General features: G+C 38.9%; 1 protein-coding gene across 3 annotated transcripts in view; it reads left to right on the top strand.

The window, feature by feature from the left end:
• Positions 1-1,272: 1,272 nt before the first annotated feature.
• Positions 1,273-13,985, top strand: part of myot (myotilin) — a 68,888-nt gene continuing 56,175 nt past the window's right edge. For all 3 annotated transcript variants that reach the window (XR_009825944.1, XM_062045406.1, XM_062045407.1), the window contains exons 1-6: positions 1,273-1,347; positions 6,269-6,320; positions 6,406-6,565; positions 6,657-6,716; positions 10,410-10,551; positions 12,023-12,046. Coding sequence is in view for 2 of the 3 variants with exons in the window: in XM_062045406.1 (XP_061901390.1) it covers positions 6,313-6,320; positions 6,406-6,565; positions 6,657-6,716; positions 10,410-10,551; positions 12,023-12,046 (394 nt within the window). In the remaining variant the exon portion in view is untranslated. The remainder of the gene's footprint in view (positions 1,348-6,268; positions 6,321-6,405; positions 6,566-6,656; positions 6,717-10,409; positions 10,552-12,022; positions 12,047-13,985) is intronic.

Below are 13,985 nucleotides of genomic sequence, written 5' to 3'. Positions count from 1 at the left end.
TGCTTTTCAGATAGTTGTTTGTGTGCCATTTTGTTCCAGACCACAGCAAACATTACCTAGCTTGCCAAAGATTGTAATAAATCTATTAAAAGAAGACAGCCTGCCGTTTCCTTTAACATGGACACACACACATCTATACCTTTGGCCATTAAAAGCCAGTCATTTCCAGGAGTTGTCTCACCTTCTGAGTAGCCTCTGATTACTAATGGTTTCTAATGTTGTAAAAATGTGTAGAACAAATATTACATTTCAACATTTCTGTCAACAAAGTTTTGCTTCAGCCTGCGACACATAGTCATTTTGACAGTAGGCTATTATAGATAATATAGACACTTACATCATGTGTTGCCTTCATTATAACACTTATATAAGGCTTTTCATTTTTTGCGACTCCAGACAAATTAGTTTTTTGTATGTTTGGTCCAATATGGCTCTTTCAACGTTTTGGGTTACCGACCCCTGGTATAAGTGAATGTTTGTTTGTTTATGTGTCCTGTGATTGACTGGTGACCACTTTTGGGTGTACCCTGCCTCTCGCCAAAAGTCAGCTGGGATAGGCCCCAGCTCAGCCTTGACAGTAGAATAAGTGGCATAGAAAATGAATGAATATAGTAGATATTATACTATAACTCAATTGTGACTGACTGATGACTAATCCAATTCTATGGAATTTTAGATTATTTAATCAATGAAAAAACAACAACTTTTCAATGATATTGTTCACCATTTGTCACACTTGTATTCTACTTGATTGAACTCTGTAGTGCATGAGTGGTGTTTCCCACTCTGCACGTGTTTAAATTGTTCATGCGATTTGGGGCGCAGGCCAAAGTCAGTGGGCGTTATTAATGGTGCAGTGACGGCCATGACACTTATGTAATTACGAGGTGTGCCGCAGTGCTTCTAAATGTGTCCACAGCTCAGTTCTGCTGGTGTTGGATGCACGGCTGGAATTACACTGAGGGTGCTTCTTGAAATGTTGCAAAGTGGACTGCGGGTTGGTGCAGTGACTTATTTTAACACTTCCACGGCCACCATGCTTGGCTAAACACACCCCAGGATATGCACTTTTGTGAGGTTTAAGTTCTATACGCCCTTTTCAACTCAACTTTTATGCCCTTCATGTAATGACTTATCGTGAACACTAGATGTCCCCATATTACAAATGACCACTTTACTTCAAAAGCATGTACATCATAAAGTTAGTGTTTCCATATCAACCATTGTAATTTCATCTGATTCCACCGTTTTTGACATTCCACCCTACAAAATAAGAACTGCGGACAACCTTATTGGATTAATATTGGTACAGACCAACACTCAAGGCTCCAATATCGGTATTGTATCGTAAGTGAAAACAATCTATCGGGACAACCCTTATTTTCATGTACTTGAATTACACAAAAACACAAGGTAACACTTTAGTGTGGGGAACATATTCTAAGTAACAAAGACTTAATTAAGAGTTATTTGGACACTAGGGGAACATGTTGTAAGTAACAAAGACTTAATTTAAAGGCCTACTGAAATTTTTTTTTTTTATTTAAACGGGGATAGCAAATCCATTCTATGTGTCATACTTGATCATTTTGCGATATTGCCATATTTTTGCTGAAAGGATTTAGTAGAGAACATCGACGATAAAGTTCGCAACTTTTGGTCGCTGATAAAAAAAGCCTTGCCTGTACCGGAAGTAGCGTGACGTCACAGTTTGAAAGGCTCCTTACATTTCCCCATTGTTTACACCTGCAGCGAGAGCGATTCGGACCAAGAAAGCGACAATTACCCCATTAATTTGAGCGATGATGAAAGATTTGTGGATGAGGTACGTGAGAGTGAAGGATTAGAGTGCAGTGCAGGACGCATCTTTTTTCGCTCTGACCATAACTTAGGTACAAGCTGGTTCATTGGATTCCACACTCTCTCCTTTTTCTATTGTGGATCACGGATTTGTATTTTAAACCACCTCGGATACTATATCCTCTTGAAAATGAGAGCCGAGAACGCGAAATGGACATTCACAGTGACTTTTATCTCCACTACAATACATCGACGAAACACTTTAGCTACGGAGCTAACGTGATAGCATCTGGCTTAACTGCATATAGAAACAAAAGAAATAAGCCCCTGACTGGAAGGATAGAATAAAAATCAACAAGACTATTAAACCATGGACCTGAAAATACACGGTTAATGCTTTCCAGCCTGGCGAAGCTTAACAATGCTGTTGCTAACGACGCCATTGAAGCTAACTTAGCAACGGGACCTCACAGAGCTATGCTGAAAACATTAGCTATCCACCTACGCCAGCCAGCCCTCATCTGCTCATCAACACCCGTGCTCACCTGCGTTCCAGTGATCGATGGCGCGACAAAGGACTTCACCCGATCATCCGTGCGGTCAGAGGCTAGCGTCGGATAGCGCGTCTGCTATCCAAGTCAAAGTCCTCCTGCTTGTGTTGCTGGAGCCAGCCGCTAATACACCGATCCCACCTACAACTTTCTTCTTTGCAGTCTTCAGATGTTCAGAATACTGTGGAATTTTGAGATGAAAACAAGAGCCTTTTGTATTGGATTCAATGGAGTCCGAATACTTCCGTTTCAACGATTGACATCACGCACATACGTCATCATACATAGATGTTTTCAACCGGAAGTTTAGTGGGGAATTTAAAATTGCACTTTATAAGTTAACCCGGCCGTATTGGCATGTGTTGCAATGTTAAGATTTCATCATTGATATATAAACTATCAGACTGCGTGGTCGGTAGTAGTGGGTTTCAGTAGGCCTTTAAAGTTATTTGGTTAGGGTTAGGGTTAAAGGGTTAGGGTTAGAGTTGTTGTATAATAAGGCCATGCAGACTAAGGCATTAATAAGTACTTAATAATGAATAATTAAGAGCCAATATGTTACTAATTTGCATGTTAATAAGCAGCTAATTAATGGTGAATATGTTCCCCACACCAAAGTGTTACCAAACATAAATATTGGATTGTAATAATACTGCATTTATAATGTTAAGAGTATCATAAAGTCATTATACTTTCTTGTTACCTGAAATATACAATGTACGATATGTGACAAGAATAAAAACTACACCAAAAAGAAGACGTCTATCATTTTAAATATTATTGTATTGATCTTTCACAGCAGGATACATGTTTAATATACGTTCTAATATTTGTATGACTGTGCAGGCAAACAAAAACAAAGAAAATTTAGTTGCCTTATTGGAAAAACCAATTTAGTGTCAGATGAGGCTCGCTGAATTATGAAGTTGTGATAACAAAAAATAAGATACTATTCCATTTGTACTCTTACTGCACTTTAAAACACTATTCAGCAAACTATAATGTTACTTGTTCTTGTTAATGCTACAGTTTATTTTTATCTTATCACAGTGCAATCCTTTATTGCAACTGATGGAGTATTTAAACGATGACAACTTATAACGATGACAAGGTCCGCAGTGAAGTTGTTTGGTGTGTTTGTGTGAGGATTTGTCTAAGGTCAGAGAGGCTCTGCTTTGCTCAGGAGGTCCCAGTTTAATTTAGCTCGGTCATTTGAACCTCAGTGTTGTCTGTCAACTCCTTCTCTGGGATCAGGACAGTAGCCGGCTGGCGACACAAACTCTTGTCTTTGGTGTAAAAGGCCTCATGAGCTCATGTTTGGCCTCAATAGTAGGAATGATTGCTTTGAATGGAAGATAATGGCTCGTCCCTGCTGCACACACCAATATGCATATTTTATCTCCGGGTAGCAGGATGATGATACTGATTTATCGTTCATGCTGCACGTCTACAATGTGCAAACCCTGAATTTGATGTGTGTGTTCAGGTGTGTAACTTGACACCGGGTGAAAGTTATGACAAATAAAATGATGTTAGCAGTGACATAGATTTATGATTTGTTAGTAATAAAAAAAAACAACAGCCCTCCTTTGTCTGCATTCATAATTGCAATGAGATATCATCTGGTAAAATCTAATGAGTTCATCATTAATCATTTTTGGCTTCATGAAATGTAGCAAAGTGGACTGTGGGTCGGTGGAGTGTCTTATTTTAATGTTATTTTGTTTCAAATATTTTTTAATGAGTGTTTTATATATGTTTAAAAAATGTTTTATTAATTGTTTTATTGACCTATTTAGTTTGATCTGATCTGGGGTTTTTTTTGTGATGATTTGTGTGTTTGCTTACAGCGGGTTTGCAGGTTCTTTGTTGATTTTCCGTGGCTTTTCCTCCCACATTGCAAAACATGCATGTTAGGTTAATTTGAAATTCAGAATGTTCAATGGGTGTCAATGTTGTATCATAAAATCAAAAGCAGGACATTCACGTAAACCAACATGACTGAATTAATTGAAATTAAGCACCGATTAGATGGAAACATGTTAAATTTACAAAATCTTTGATCTTTTATTACTACTCAACTACTACATTGTACACATTCTGAGAATACAACTGCATTTGTTTTAAAATCTCGGGGTCTTTTTTAAATTTAACTGAAATCATGTAAGCAAGTATAGTTGTACCTTGGGATATAAGATTACTTGGTTCTGTGATGCAGCTTGTACCTTGAAAAAAGTACTATTACTATAATTAGGTCAAATTAATGTATTACAACGTCAGTGTTGTCACCTTTTGCAATACATCAAGGCTGACTGTTTCAACGCATCGAACATTTTCCAGTATTCACCATATAGCAACTCTTCTCTCAACCACCACCACCATTGCTCGATTTCAACGGAAAGCTAACGTTGTGGCTTGTGCAGCCCTTTGAGACACTCGTGATTTAGGGCTATATAAAATAAACATTGATTGGTTGATTGATTGAACAAGTTTGTGAACACTGGTCCAAAAACTACTGATTCATGTTGATTTATTGTGAATACAAAACAAACAGCGGATTTTACTACTTGCGGCGCTGACGTAAGAAAACCCCCACCATGTGACTAGATCCCCATGTCACAATACTATGAAAACCATATACTACAGTACTAAGACTACAGTTGCCACAAAGAGCTGGTATCTCCTCCAAATTGCGTCTCAGTCAAACGCAATATCAGCAGCTTCATCATATTTTCATGGATAAATGTCCACCGTTAAGATAATTTTTTTACCGACCTTGGCCGGTGTTGGACTCATTCTGCATCAGTATGGTGCAGACTAGCAGTGATATGGGGATTACGGGGATGGCGTGGCTTGGGTGGTAGAGCGGCCCTGCCAGCAACTTGAGGGGTTCCTGGTTCGATCCCCAGCTTCCACCACCCTGGTCACGTCTGTTGTGTCCTTTGGGCAAGACACTTCACCCTTGCTCCTGATGGATCGTGGTTAGGGCCTTGCATGGCAGCTCCCGCCATCAGTGTGTGAGTGTGTGTGTGAATGGGTGAATGTGGAAATAGTGTCATAAAGCTCTTTGAGTACCTTAAACGTAAAAAAACCGCTACACAAGTATAACCCATTTACCATTTACATATGCACTGAATGCTTCACCAAGTCGCCTACACGCTCAGTCATGTTTTCAATAATTTCTATCTTTAATTAATTTCTTCTTCTCAGTATTGTCCTTCTTTCTCTTTCTCTGTTGCAATGGTTGAAATCGCTATCGCAAGCTGGCGAGTAAGACTGGAGGTTATGGTCGGATCTTACATAGTTCACTGTGATATTCGTTATGCCAATTAGAAGTGTGACTGTCATTTACTGTGACTAATCACGATTCATATACATTTAAAAGTCTGATTAATCCAATTAAAACTGACAACACTAATTAAAACAATGAAAACTATTAAGACACCTGTCCAGTGCTTAGTAACAAATATTGGACATAAGGGGCTCGCCAGGATTCTGTGCAAATTCGTCCACACCAAACTCAGCTAAGCATGCCTTTACGCCCCTTGTTTGAACACGAAAGAGGCTTCCTGACAAAGTTAGACGGATGCAGGTACAATTGTCATGGCAAGCTGAATAATTAATATTGGGAGGGACACTTTGCTAATTGTACGTTTACATATATGTTTAGGTGTATTTCAGCCAAAAGGGGAAGAATGCAGATTTACCCTTTTCTTGAAAAAGCGCCCCACTGGGAACTGAGATCATTTCAAAAGCCCTTGAAATGAGCAGAATGTGACACATGACTATTTAATCCATATTTGACATCAATATACAGTCAGCATAACTTTTTATTGACATTGTTACATGCATTCTGTGTAACTACAGTAATAGTGCAGGCAAACACAAAACTTTCCCTTTTTTTTTTTATTTTGCAGAGTACAAATCCAGCCCTCTTACGGCCGCCTGGAACGCCTGAAACATGGCCCAGTAAGTACCAATCTCTGTGTTGTGTTCAAAAACTGTATTCTCGCTAATCGGTGATCGTGTGTACTTTTTGTGTGTCACGGTGTAGCGTCCAGAGGGTGCAGAAGAAGACAAGCTCTGTGTCTTTGACCATCGCCTCCTCTTCCTCTGCATCGTCCACCCGGGAGCTGTCCTCGTCTTCATCATCCACCATCCTCACTCAGGGACACTGCGACCTGGTGCAGTCGCCATGTGTCAGCCCTCAGACGGTGATTACAAGCAACTAGAACACATCCTCTCATTTGCATAACACCTTGATTCAAAGAATATATATATATACTGTATGATGTTGTTGCCCAGACTGAGAGTCCGGTCTACAATCAACATTCTGGAAGTGGAGTGCCAGTCACTTTTGTAAAGGTATACCAACTATTTGCTACACATACACAAAAACTACAGTACTGTTGCTGTTGTTTCGTTTATTACTATTTTAAATCAAACAGCAGTGTGATTGATCAAACGTTGAGCAGTTTCTTCTTAAGTTCTCTTGACTTGTGACACATTTGTCTGGTTACTTGTTGCTAGGTAGAGTTTATATGTCTAAATCATAACCATTGAAATAAATGGCATGCGAGGCAGGCCTACTGTCTTGTGCCTAGGGATAGGTGCCTGTGATATTTGTATGAGTAGGGTACCAATTTCCAGTACCTGCACACTAAAAAATGCTGGGTTATTTTGATAACCCAATTTATGAGTTGCGTGTGTTGGGTTAAATTTTGGAGGTATTTCTATGAAGAGCAATCCATTTTTTTGGGTTATAAGGGTATTATTTTAACTCAATTTCTGGGTTTTCAAAACTATGAACCATTTTTGGGTTGTTTTTCAATGAGTAACGCATTTTTGGTTAAAAGGCTTTTTTGTATTAAAAAGGTACTTTTTTCTTGAAGGGAATTTTATTAAGGATTATTCTCATTAACATTATTTACAATCACACATCTTATGTACATGAAAATATTTGAGCATGCTGTATAAAACTACTATTGTCATGATCCGCTGCCCGGATTATGTTTGTTTAGTTTTTGACTCCCTTAGTTCCTGTTTAGAGCACCACTGGGTTTGTGTTTTAGTTGCCATGACTGCAGATTGCTCTCACCTGCCTCTGATTAGTGTTTGGGACACTCACTTGCTCCTGGGCACTAATCAGAGAGCTACTTATTCCGTTTTTCGTCACACTCATTCTTATTTGCTTCCACACAACAGTTACGACAGCTACTAATTTGATTCCTGAGCTAAGCTACGCCTTTTTGTTTGCCTGTTTACATGCTAAGCTTTTCTTGTTCGCTATTTCGTTAGCTTCCCGTGCTATCGGCACGCTGGTGCTCCTTTGTTTGTATCCCGCATGATTTATGGACAATAAATAATTTCCTTACCTGCACCTTGCCTTTTGAGTCCCATCTGCATCCTGGGAGACCATACACGGCAATTCTTGTGAAAAAAAATGTTCACTCATATCTTGCTTTTGAGTATATTTTAATGGAATAAAAATAATTTCGATCAGTAGTTGGGAAGGAGTAGGACAAACCAGCAGTAAAATGTATAAGTTTTAACCAACTATTGGGTCAAGTAGCGCTAAATTGTGCAACCCAATAGTTGGGTTTGGAATAACCCAACATTGTAGTGAGCATAACTCAGCTTGTATGCCCGTATGTGGGCTCTGTACCGAGGATGTCGTTGTGGCTTGTACAGCCCTTTGAGACACTTGTGATTTAGGGCTATATAAATAAACATTGATTGATTGATTGATTGTGTGTTAAATAAATTCAACCCAATAGTTGGGCTATGAATCAACCTACATTGAGTTAGCATAACTCAACTTTTGGGTTAAATAATTTAACGCAAAAGTTGGGTTGAAAAAAGTTAACCCAAAATGTTGAGTTAAAATAACTCAAATAAGGGGTTTGTCCTTTTCTGAACCAGCAGTTGGGTTAATTTTTTTTTTTTTAGTGTGTCCATGGGAATCGATTCCAGGAACGCAATGGAACCAGCTTTTGATACTTTTGTGAGTGTTCATGTGGTAATAAATGTCAATTTTTTTAACAATAAAAACACATTATTTTGTATTACATTTAACAATGATTATGTGCGGTCTGTTATACACGGTCCAATATAACGCAATGTTCTTTATAACGTGATCGTGCCATGGACCCCAAAATGTTCCAGTTTTTTCCCACCAGAATCAATTGCATTGTTTTTCACCAAATTATCACTTATTTACAAATGTACTGACATGACCAGGTGGGACTGGTCATGTCCTGTGTTGGTTTAGTTAGGTGTCTTCACTGCTACACTCAGACTTTCTTGTTGTTCGACGTTGGCGACCCTTTCGGTTAGCTTCACGCTAGGCTAAAGCACTGTATGTTGTTGTGCCTCGTACTGGAAGTACACAAGCATTTTTACCAGAAAAGCCATTTTTCCTGCCGTCCTTTGTAATCTTGGAGACACAGCATTCAGACATGCGACCAGATCGCAACACTTACACAGTAAATCCTTATGAAAGTCTCCGAGCAGAAGGAATAAAAAAAAAAGAAAAACAAACAAAAAAAAACAAAAACAAAAAAAATATATATATATATATATATATATATGATCCAGTGATGTCCAAACCTATTGGTGCATAGTGCCAGTCACGTCACATCACATATGGGGCACTATCCTCCAAGCAGGTATAGGCAGCCGAGCTGCAGTGCATAATTTTTTTGAAATGGGTAAAATATAAGGATTTCTCTATAAAGCGATCATGGGAATAACACGATCGAACGCGATAGACCTCAAAGACTGCGCTATATCGAACTTTGAGTTTAGACTGAGACAAACTTTAATGCTCCACAAGGGAAAATTTTCAATTGTTCTTGTTTTCTTACACTTCTAAGTCTCATTTGCAAGAATTGTATAATAGACCTTGCCTTTTCAGAGAGTAGTCTTTGTCAATAAGCTGAATCTATAGTCTTTTGTTGAGTTCTACAAGTATTGTATTTATTACACACCAGCTGTGCATCTGAGTTGTAGTTGTCATTATAAAATTTGGAGATGATTGATTTGCCATGTAAACGTGCTAATGCTAATTCAAAGCATGTCTATGGCAAATCCAAAGTAAATGAGCATACTTGCTTTGTTGGCATGTAAACTTGCAACATTACATAGAGGCAGTTTGGCTGAATCCGCTCAGAGTGCTGCTTAAATGATTGTTTGACTGCCAAGTGTTGGAGCTGGCTGAGTCTGCAGCCGGACGTGACGACACTTGAACAAGTGTATCGAAATATGGCACCATTTGATTTTCATCTAATTTTTATTTTTTTTTTATTTTAAAGATTAAAGGGGTTGCTTGTGCCTCACAGCGAGAATGTCCTGGGTTCAAATTTGGGGTCTTTTCTGTATGGAGTTGCATGTTCTCCCCGGGACTACGTGGGTTCTCTCCAGGTACTCCGTCTTCTTCCCACCTCCAAGGACAAGCATCTGGGGATAGGTTGATTGGCAACACTAAATTGACTCTAGTGTGTGAATGTGAGTGTGAATGTTGTCTGTGTTGGCCGTGATGAGATGGCGACATATGCAGGGCGTATCTTGCCTTCTTCTGCCCAAGTGCAGCTGGGATAGGCTTCATCCACCCCCGAGAGGAACAAGCGGTAAAAATTGTTTGAATGTAAAAACTTACAACATAAGCCCCCTAATCCAACAAATAAAGCATTTGTTGTTAAATGTAGAAGACTACAAGGCCATGTTTCCACGTCACAATCTACAACCAAAATAAATAAAACATAATTTTCCTAAAAATCCCCTTTTCATCATGTTTTTACATGAATCTATATCGATACAGGATTTGGTTGGTGCATATAAAAGTACTGAATTTGGTACCCATCCATATTTGTGACCCTATTTTATACATACACATTTGTGTCATATGTACTGAATATAATATGCCTACAGAATAGGAAGAAAAAACATGCGCCTTGCCCCACATACTCACTTTTGCTGGATGTCAGTGCCTATAAAAAAGTTGTTTAAAAAAAAAAAAATTGCTGAACACATTCCTCTGTGGTTTTCGTCATTTTCCAGTGCCTCCATGACGTGTGTGCACTGAAGGGCCAGTTGGTGGTGTTGGAGTGCAGACTAAGGGGGACTCCTCCCATGCAGGTCAAGTGGCACAGGGAGGACGAGCAGATACTGGACTCTGACGATTTCAGGATTCTACGTAAAAGTGTGTTGGCTTTTATTGTTGCAATGTTATGCTCAGCCCGAATTCAGTCACCAATTTTAATTAGGAAAAACTCTGATTTATAAAAGTGCATTGATATAGCATTTAAAGGCCTACTGAAATGATTTGTTTTTATTTAAACGGGGATAGCAGATCCATTCTATGTGTCATACTTGATAATTTCACGATATTGCCATATTTTTGCTGAAAGGATTTAGTAGAGAACATCGACGATAAAGTTCATAACTTTTGGTCGCTGATAAAAAAAGCCTTGCCTGTACCGAAAGTAACGTGACGTCGCAGGTTGAAAGGCTCCTCACATTTCCCCATTGTTTACACCAGCAGCGAGAGCGATTCGGACCGAGAAAGCGACGATTACCCCATTAATTTGAGCGAGGATGAAAGATTTGTAGATGAGGAACGTGAGAGTGAAGGACTAGAGTGCAGTGCAGGACGTATCTTTTTTCGCTCTGACCGTAACTTAGGTACAAGCTGGCTCATTGGATTCCCCCACTTTCTCCTTTTTCTATTGTGGATCACGGATTTGTATTTTAAACCACCTCGGATACTATATCCTCTTGAAAATGAGAGTCGAGAACGCAAAATGGACATTCACAGTGACTTTTATCTCCACGACAATACATCGGTGAAGCACTTTAGCTACGGAGCTAACGTGATAGCATCGGGCTTAACTGCAGATATAAACAAAAGATATAAACCCCTGACTGGAAGGATAGACAGAAAATCAACAATACTATTAAACCATGGACCTGTAACTACACGGTTAATGCTTTCCAGCCTGGCGAAGCTTAACAATTCTGTTGCTAACGACGCCATTGAAGCTAACTTAGCAACGGGACCTCACAGAGCTATGCTAAAAACATTAGCTATCCACCTACCCCAGCCAGCCCTCATCTGCTCATCAACACCCGTGCTCACCTGCGTTCCAGCGATCGACGGCGCGACGAAGGACTTCAGCCGATCATCAATGCGGCCGGCGGCTAGCGTCGGATAGCGCGTCTGCTATCCAAGTCAAAGTCCTCCCGGTTGTGTTGCTGCAGCCAGCCGCTAATACACCGATCCCACCTACAACTTTCTTCTTTGCAGTCTTCATTGTTCATTAAACAAATTGCGGAAGATTCACCAACACAGATGTCCAGAATGCTGTGGAATTCTGCGATGGAAACCGAGCTTTTTGTATTGGATACAATGTGTTCGAATACTTCCGTTTCAACGTTTGACGTCAACCGCATACGTCATTATACATAGACGTTTTCAACCGAAAGTTTCGCGGGAAATTTAAAATTGCACTTTATAAGTATTGGCATGTGTTGCAATGTTAAGATTTCATCATTGATATATAAACTATCAGACTGCGTGGTCGGTAGTAGTGGGTTTCAGTAGGCCTTTAAAAACAATTCTGTACACTGCTGCAGTAAAAGACGTAACTCTTGGCCTGTTTACGTTTTTCCAGAGGCCAGTACTGCATCCGTGCCAGGTGAGTAAATGTTGATTAAAAACATTTAAAAATGGTACATAACACATGCCATTACAGAGTCTGTGCCATTTGCTTCTTGTAACTTTCTCAAAACCTTGTTATTTTTTTCAAACTCTAAATATGATAATACACTCATTTGACTCAGAAGGTAACAGGACTGAAAATACCAGGACTGAGCACTTTAGTGTTTCAAGAAAGAATACGGAAAAAAACCATCCTAAAAATGATTGAGGTAATAGGACTCTGCTGAGATTATAAATTCCCTACCCATAGTTTAAAAAATAGAGACGTGCCAATAGATCGACCACTGATCAGTATCAGCCAATTTCCATGAAAAAGTATGTATAGCTGATTTATGCCTTTCAATGCCGATCACAAATGCTGATTACCTCTGGCAGATACTTTATTTTTAGTCCCCCGGCTGACAAATGGCTAGCAGCTATGTGTCTCCATAAACAGTGTGGAGCCACTCACATAAGTTAATAATCACCGACATCAATTGCAGCAAATACATTGCATTTCTTACAAATCAATATCCCTGTAGGACAGGACAAAGCTAAACATAAGCATACAAAAAGGCATGCTAATCGCTAAAGTAGTCATTAAGATAGCTTGAAACAACACAAGAAATACGTGCTAGGTAAAGTTCAAAAGTGTAGATAGAACCATATTGACGCAGTAAGTAAGCAGTTCTTAATAGGAAAATAACAATTTGGTTAATAAGACACTAAACAGAGAATAATATAACAAAAAAGAAGAGCTGAGCAGTCCATATATCAGAAGTGTCGATACCGAGCCGGTATTAGCGATATATAATTGATACCAAAGTGTGATTAGATCAATATTTTTATTTTCACACAATTTTTTTGGGGTTGTTTTGTTTAATGTTTACACATTTAGGGAATCATTTTCTGAAGACAGGAAGACTTTAAAGGGAAAAAAAACTAAATATTTAAATGAGTAGTCGAGACTAGTTTTTGCTTTTGTTTAGTTATTATGTACTATTGACTTTGTTTTGCTCAAACAATTGTATGTAAAAAATAAGGAAGTAGTTTATTGTTGTTGATATTGTTACACTGTCAATACCACTCATCATAAAAAAATTAAATAAAAATACACTTAATAAATGTGATCTGTATTTATCGATCTCACTTATGGACAATCGGTATTGCAATTAGAAGCATAAAAACAAATACAAAAAAATACACAAGTAAACTTATTTAATTTAATGATGCAAATGGTACGCCCCAGTTTTTGTAGGATTCTGTTTTAGGTTAAAATGATTGCCATAATATTTTCAAGCCGCTTTCTGACCTCGTATTGTGTGCGGTCTTATTTACGTGGCTCCACTTCGACAGCGTCTTCTCCCCATCATCCCTGTTGTACCAGTAGTTTTTAACGCTTCCATAGTGAGTCTACTGACAGATATGAGTTAGAACAGTACGCTACTTTTTATTAAAAATGGCAACAAGCGGAGGATGAATGTCCCACAACAAGAGGACATAGAAAAAGACTATAGACTACGGCGCAAACTACAAAGGCGGACGTGTGCAAATTTTTGGGACTTATGCAGATCCCAGACACACGTCAGCAGGTAACAATAGGTAAGAAAAGTTGGTTTTGCATTATAGAGAAGAACAAAACGGCAGACAATATGTCTACTAATAGGTGCCATTTTTGGGTTCTTATACACACACCATAATAACCCGTATGGCAAAGCACAGTACGTCTGACTACGGTTACCGTAATTCTGCGACAATCCATCAAGCGGTGCGACTTCATAGCTTACAAAATCGTACTGAAACATTTTGGCAGATTTTTGAGCGCCGTGTGTAATGTTCTATATTCTCAATGACACATGAAAGTTTTGCTCTTGCTTACTTACCCGTACTTGCAAGCATCATTTATTGAACAGGCGTCAACCAGCAGTCCACGCGTA

The sequence above is a fragment of the Entelurus aequoreus genome, linkage group LG04 (assembly GCF_033978785.1).
Source record: "Entelurus aequoreus isolate RoL-2023_Sb linkage group LG04, RoL_Eaeq_v1.1, whole genome shotgun sequence".
Lineage (NCBI taxonomy): Eukaryota > Metazoa > Chordata > Actinopteri > Syngnathiformes > Syngnathidae > Entelurus > Entelurus aequoreus.
The sequence above is the reverse complement of the archived record's forward strand: the minus strand, read 5'-3'. Positions and strand labels throughout refer to the sequence as shown.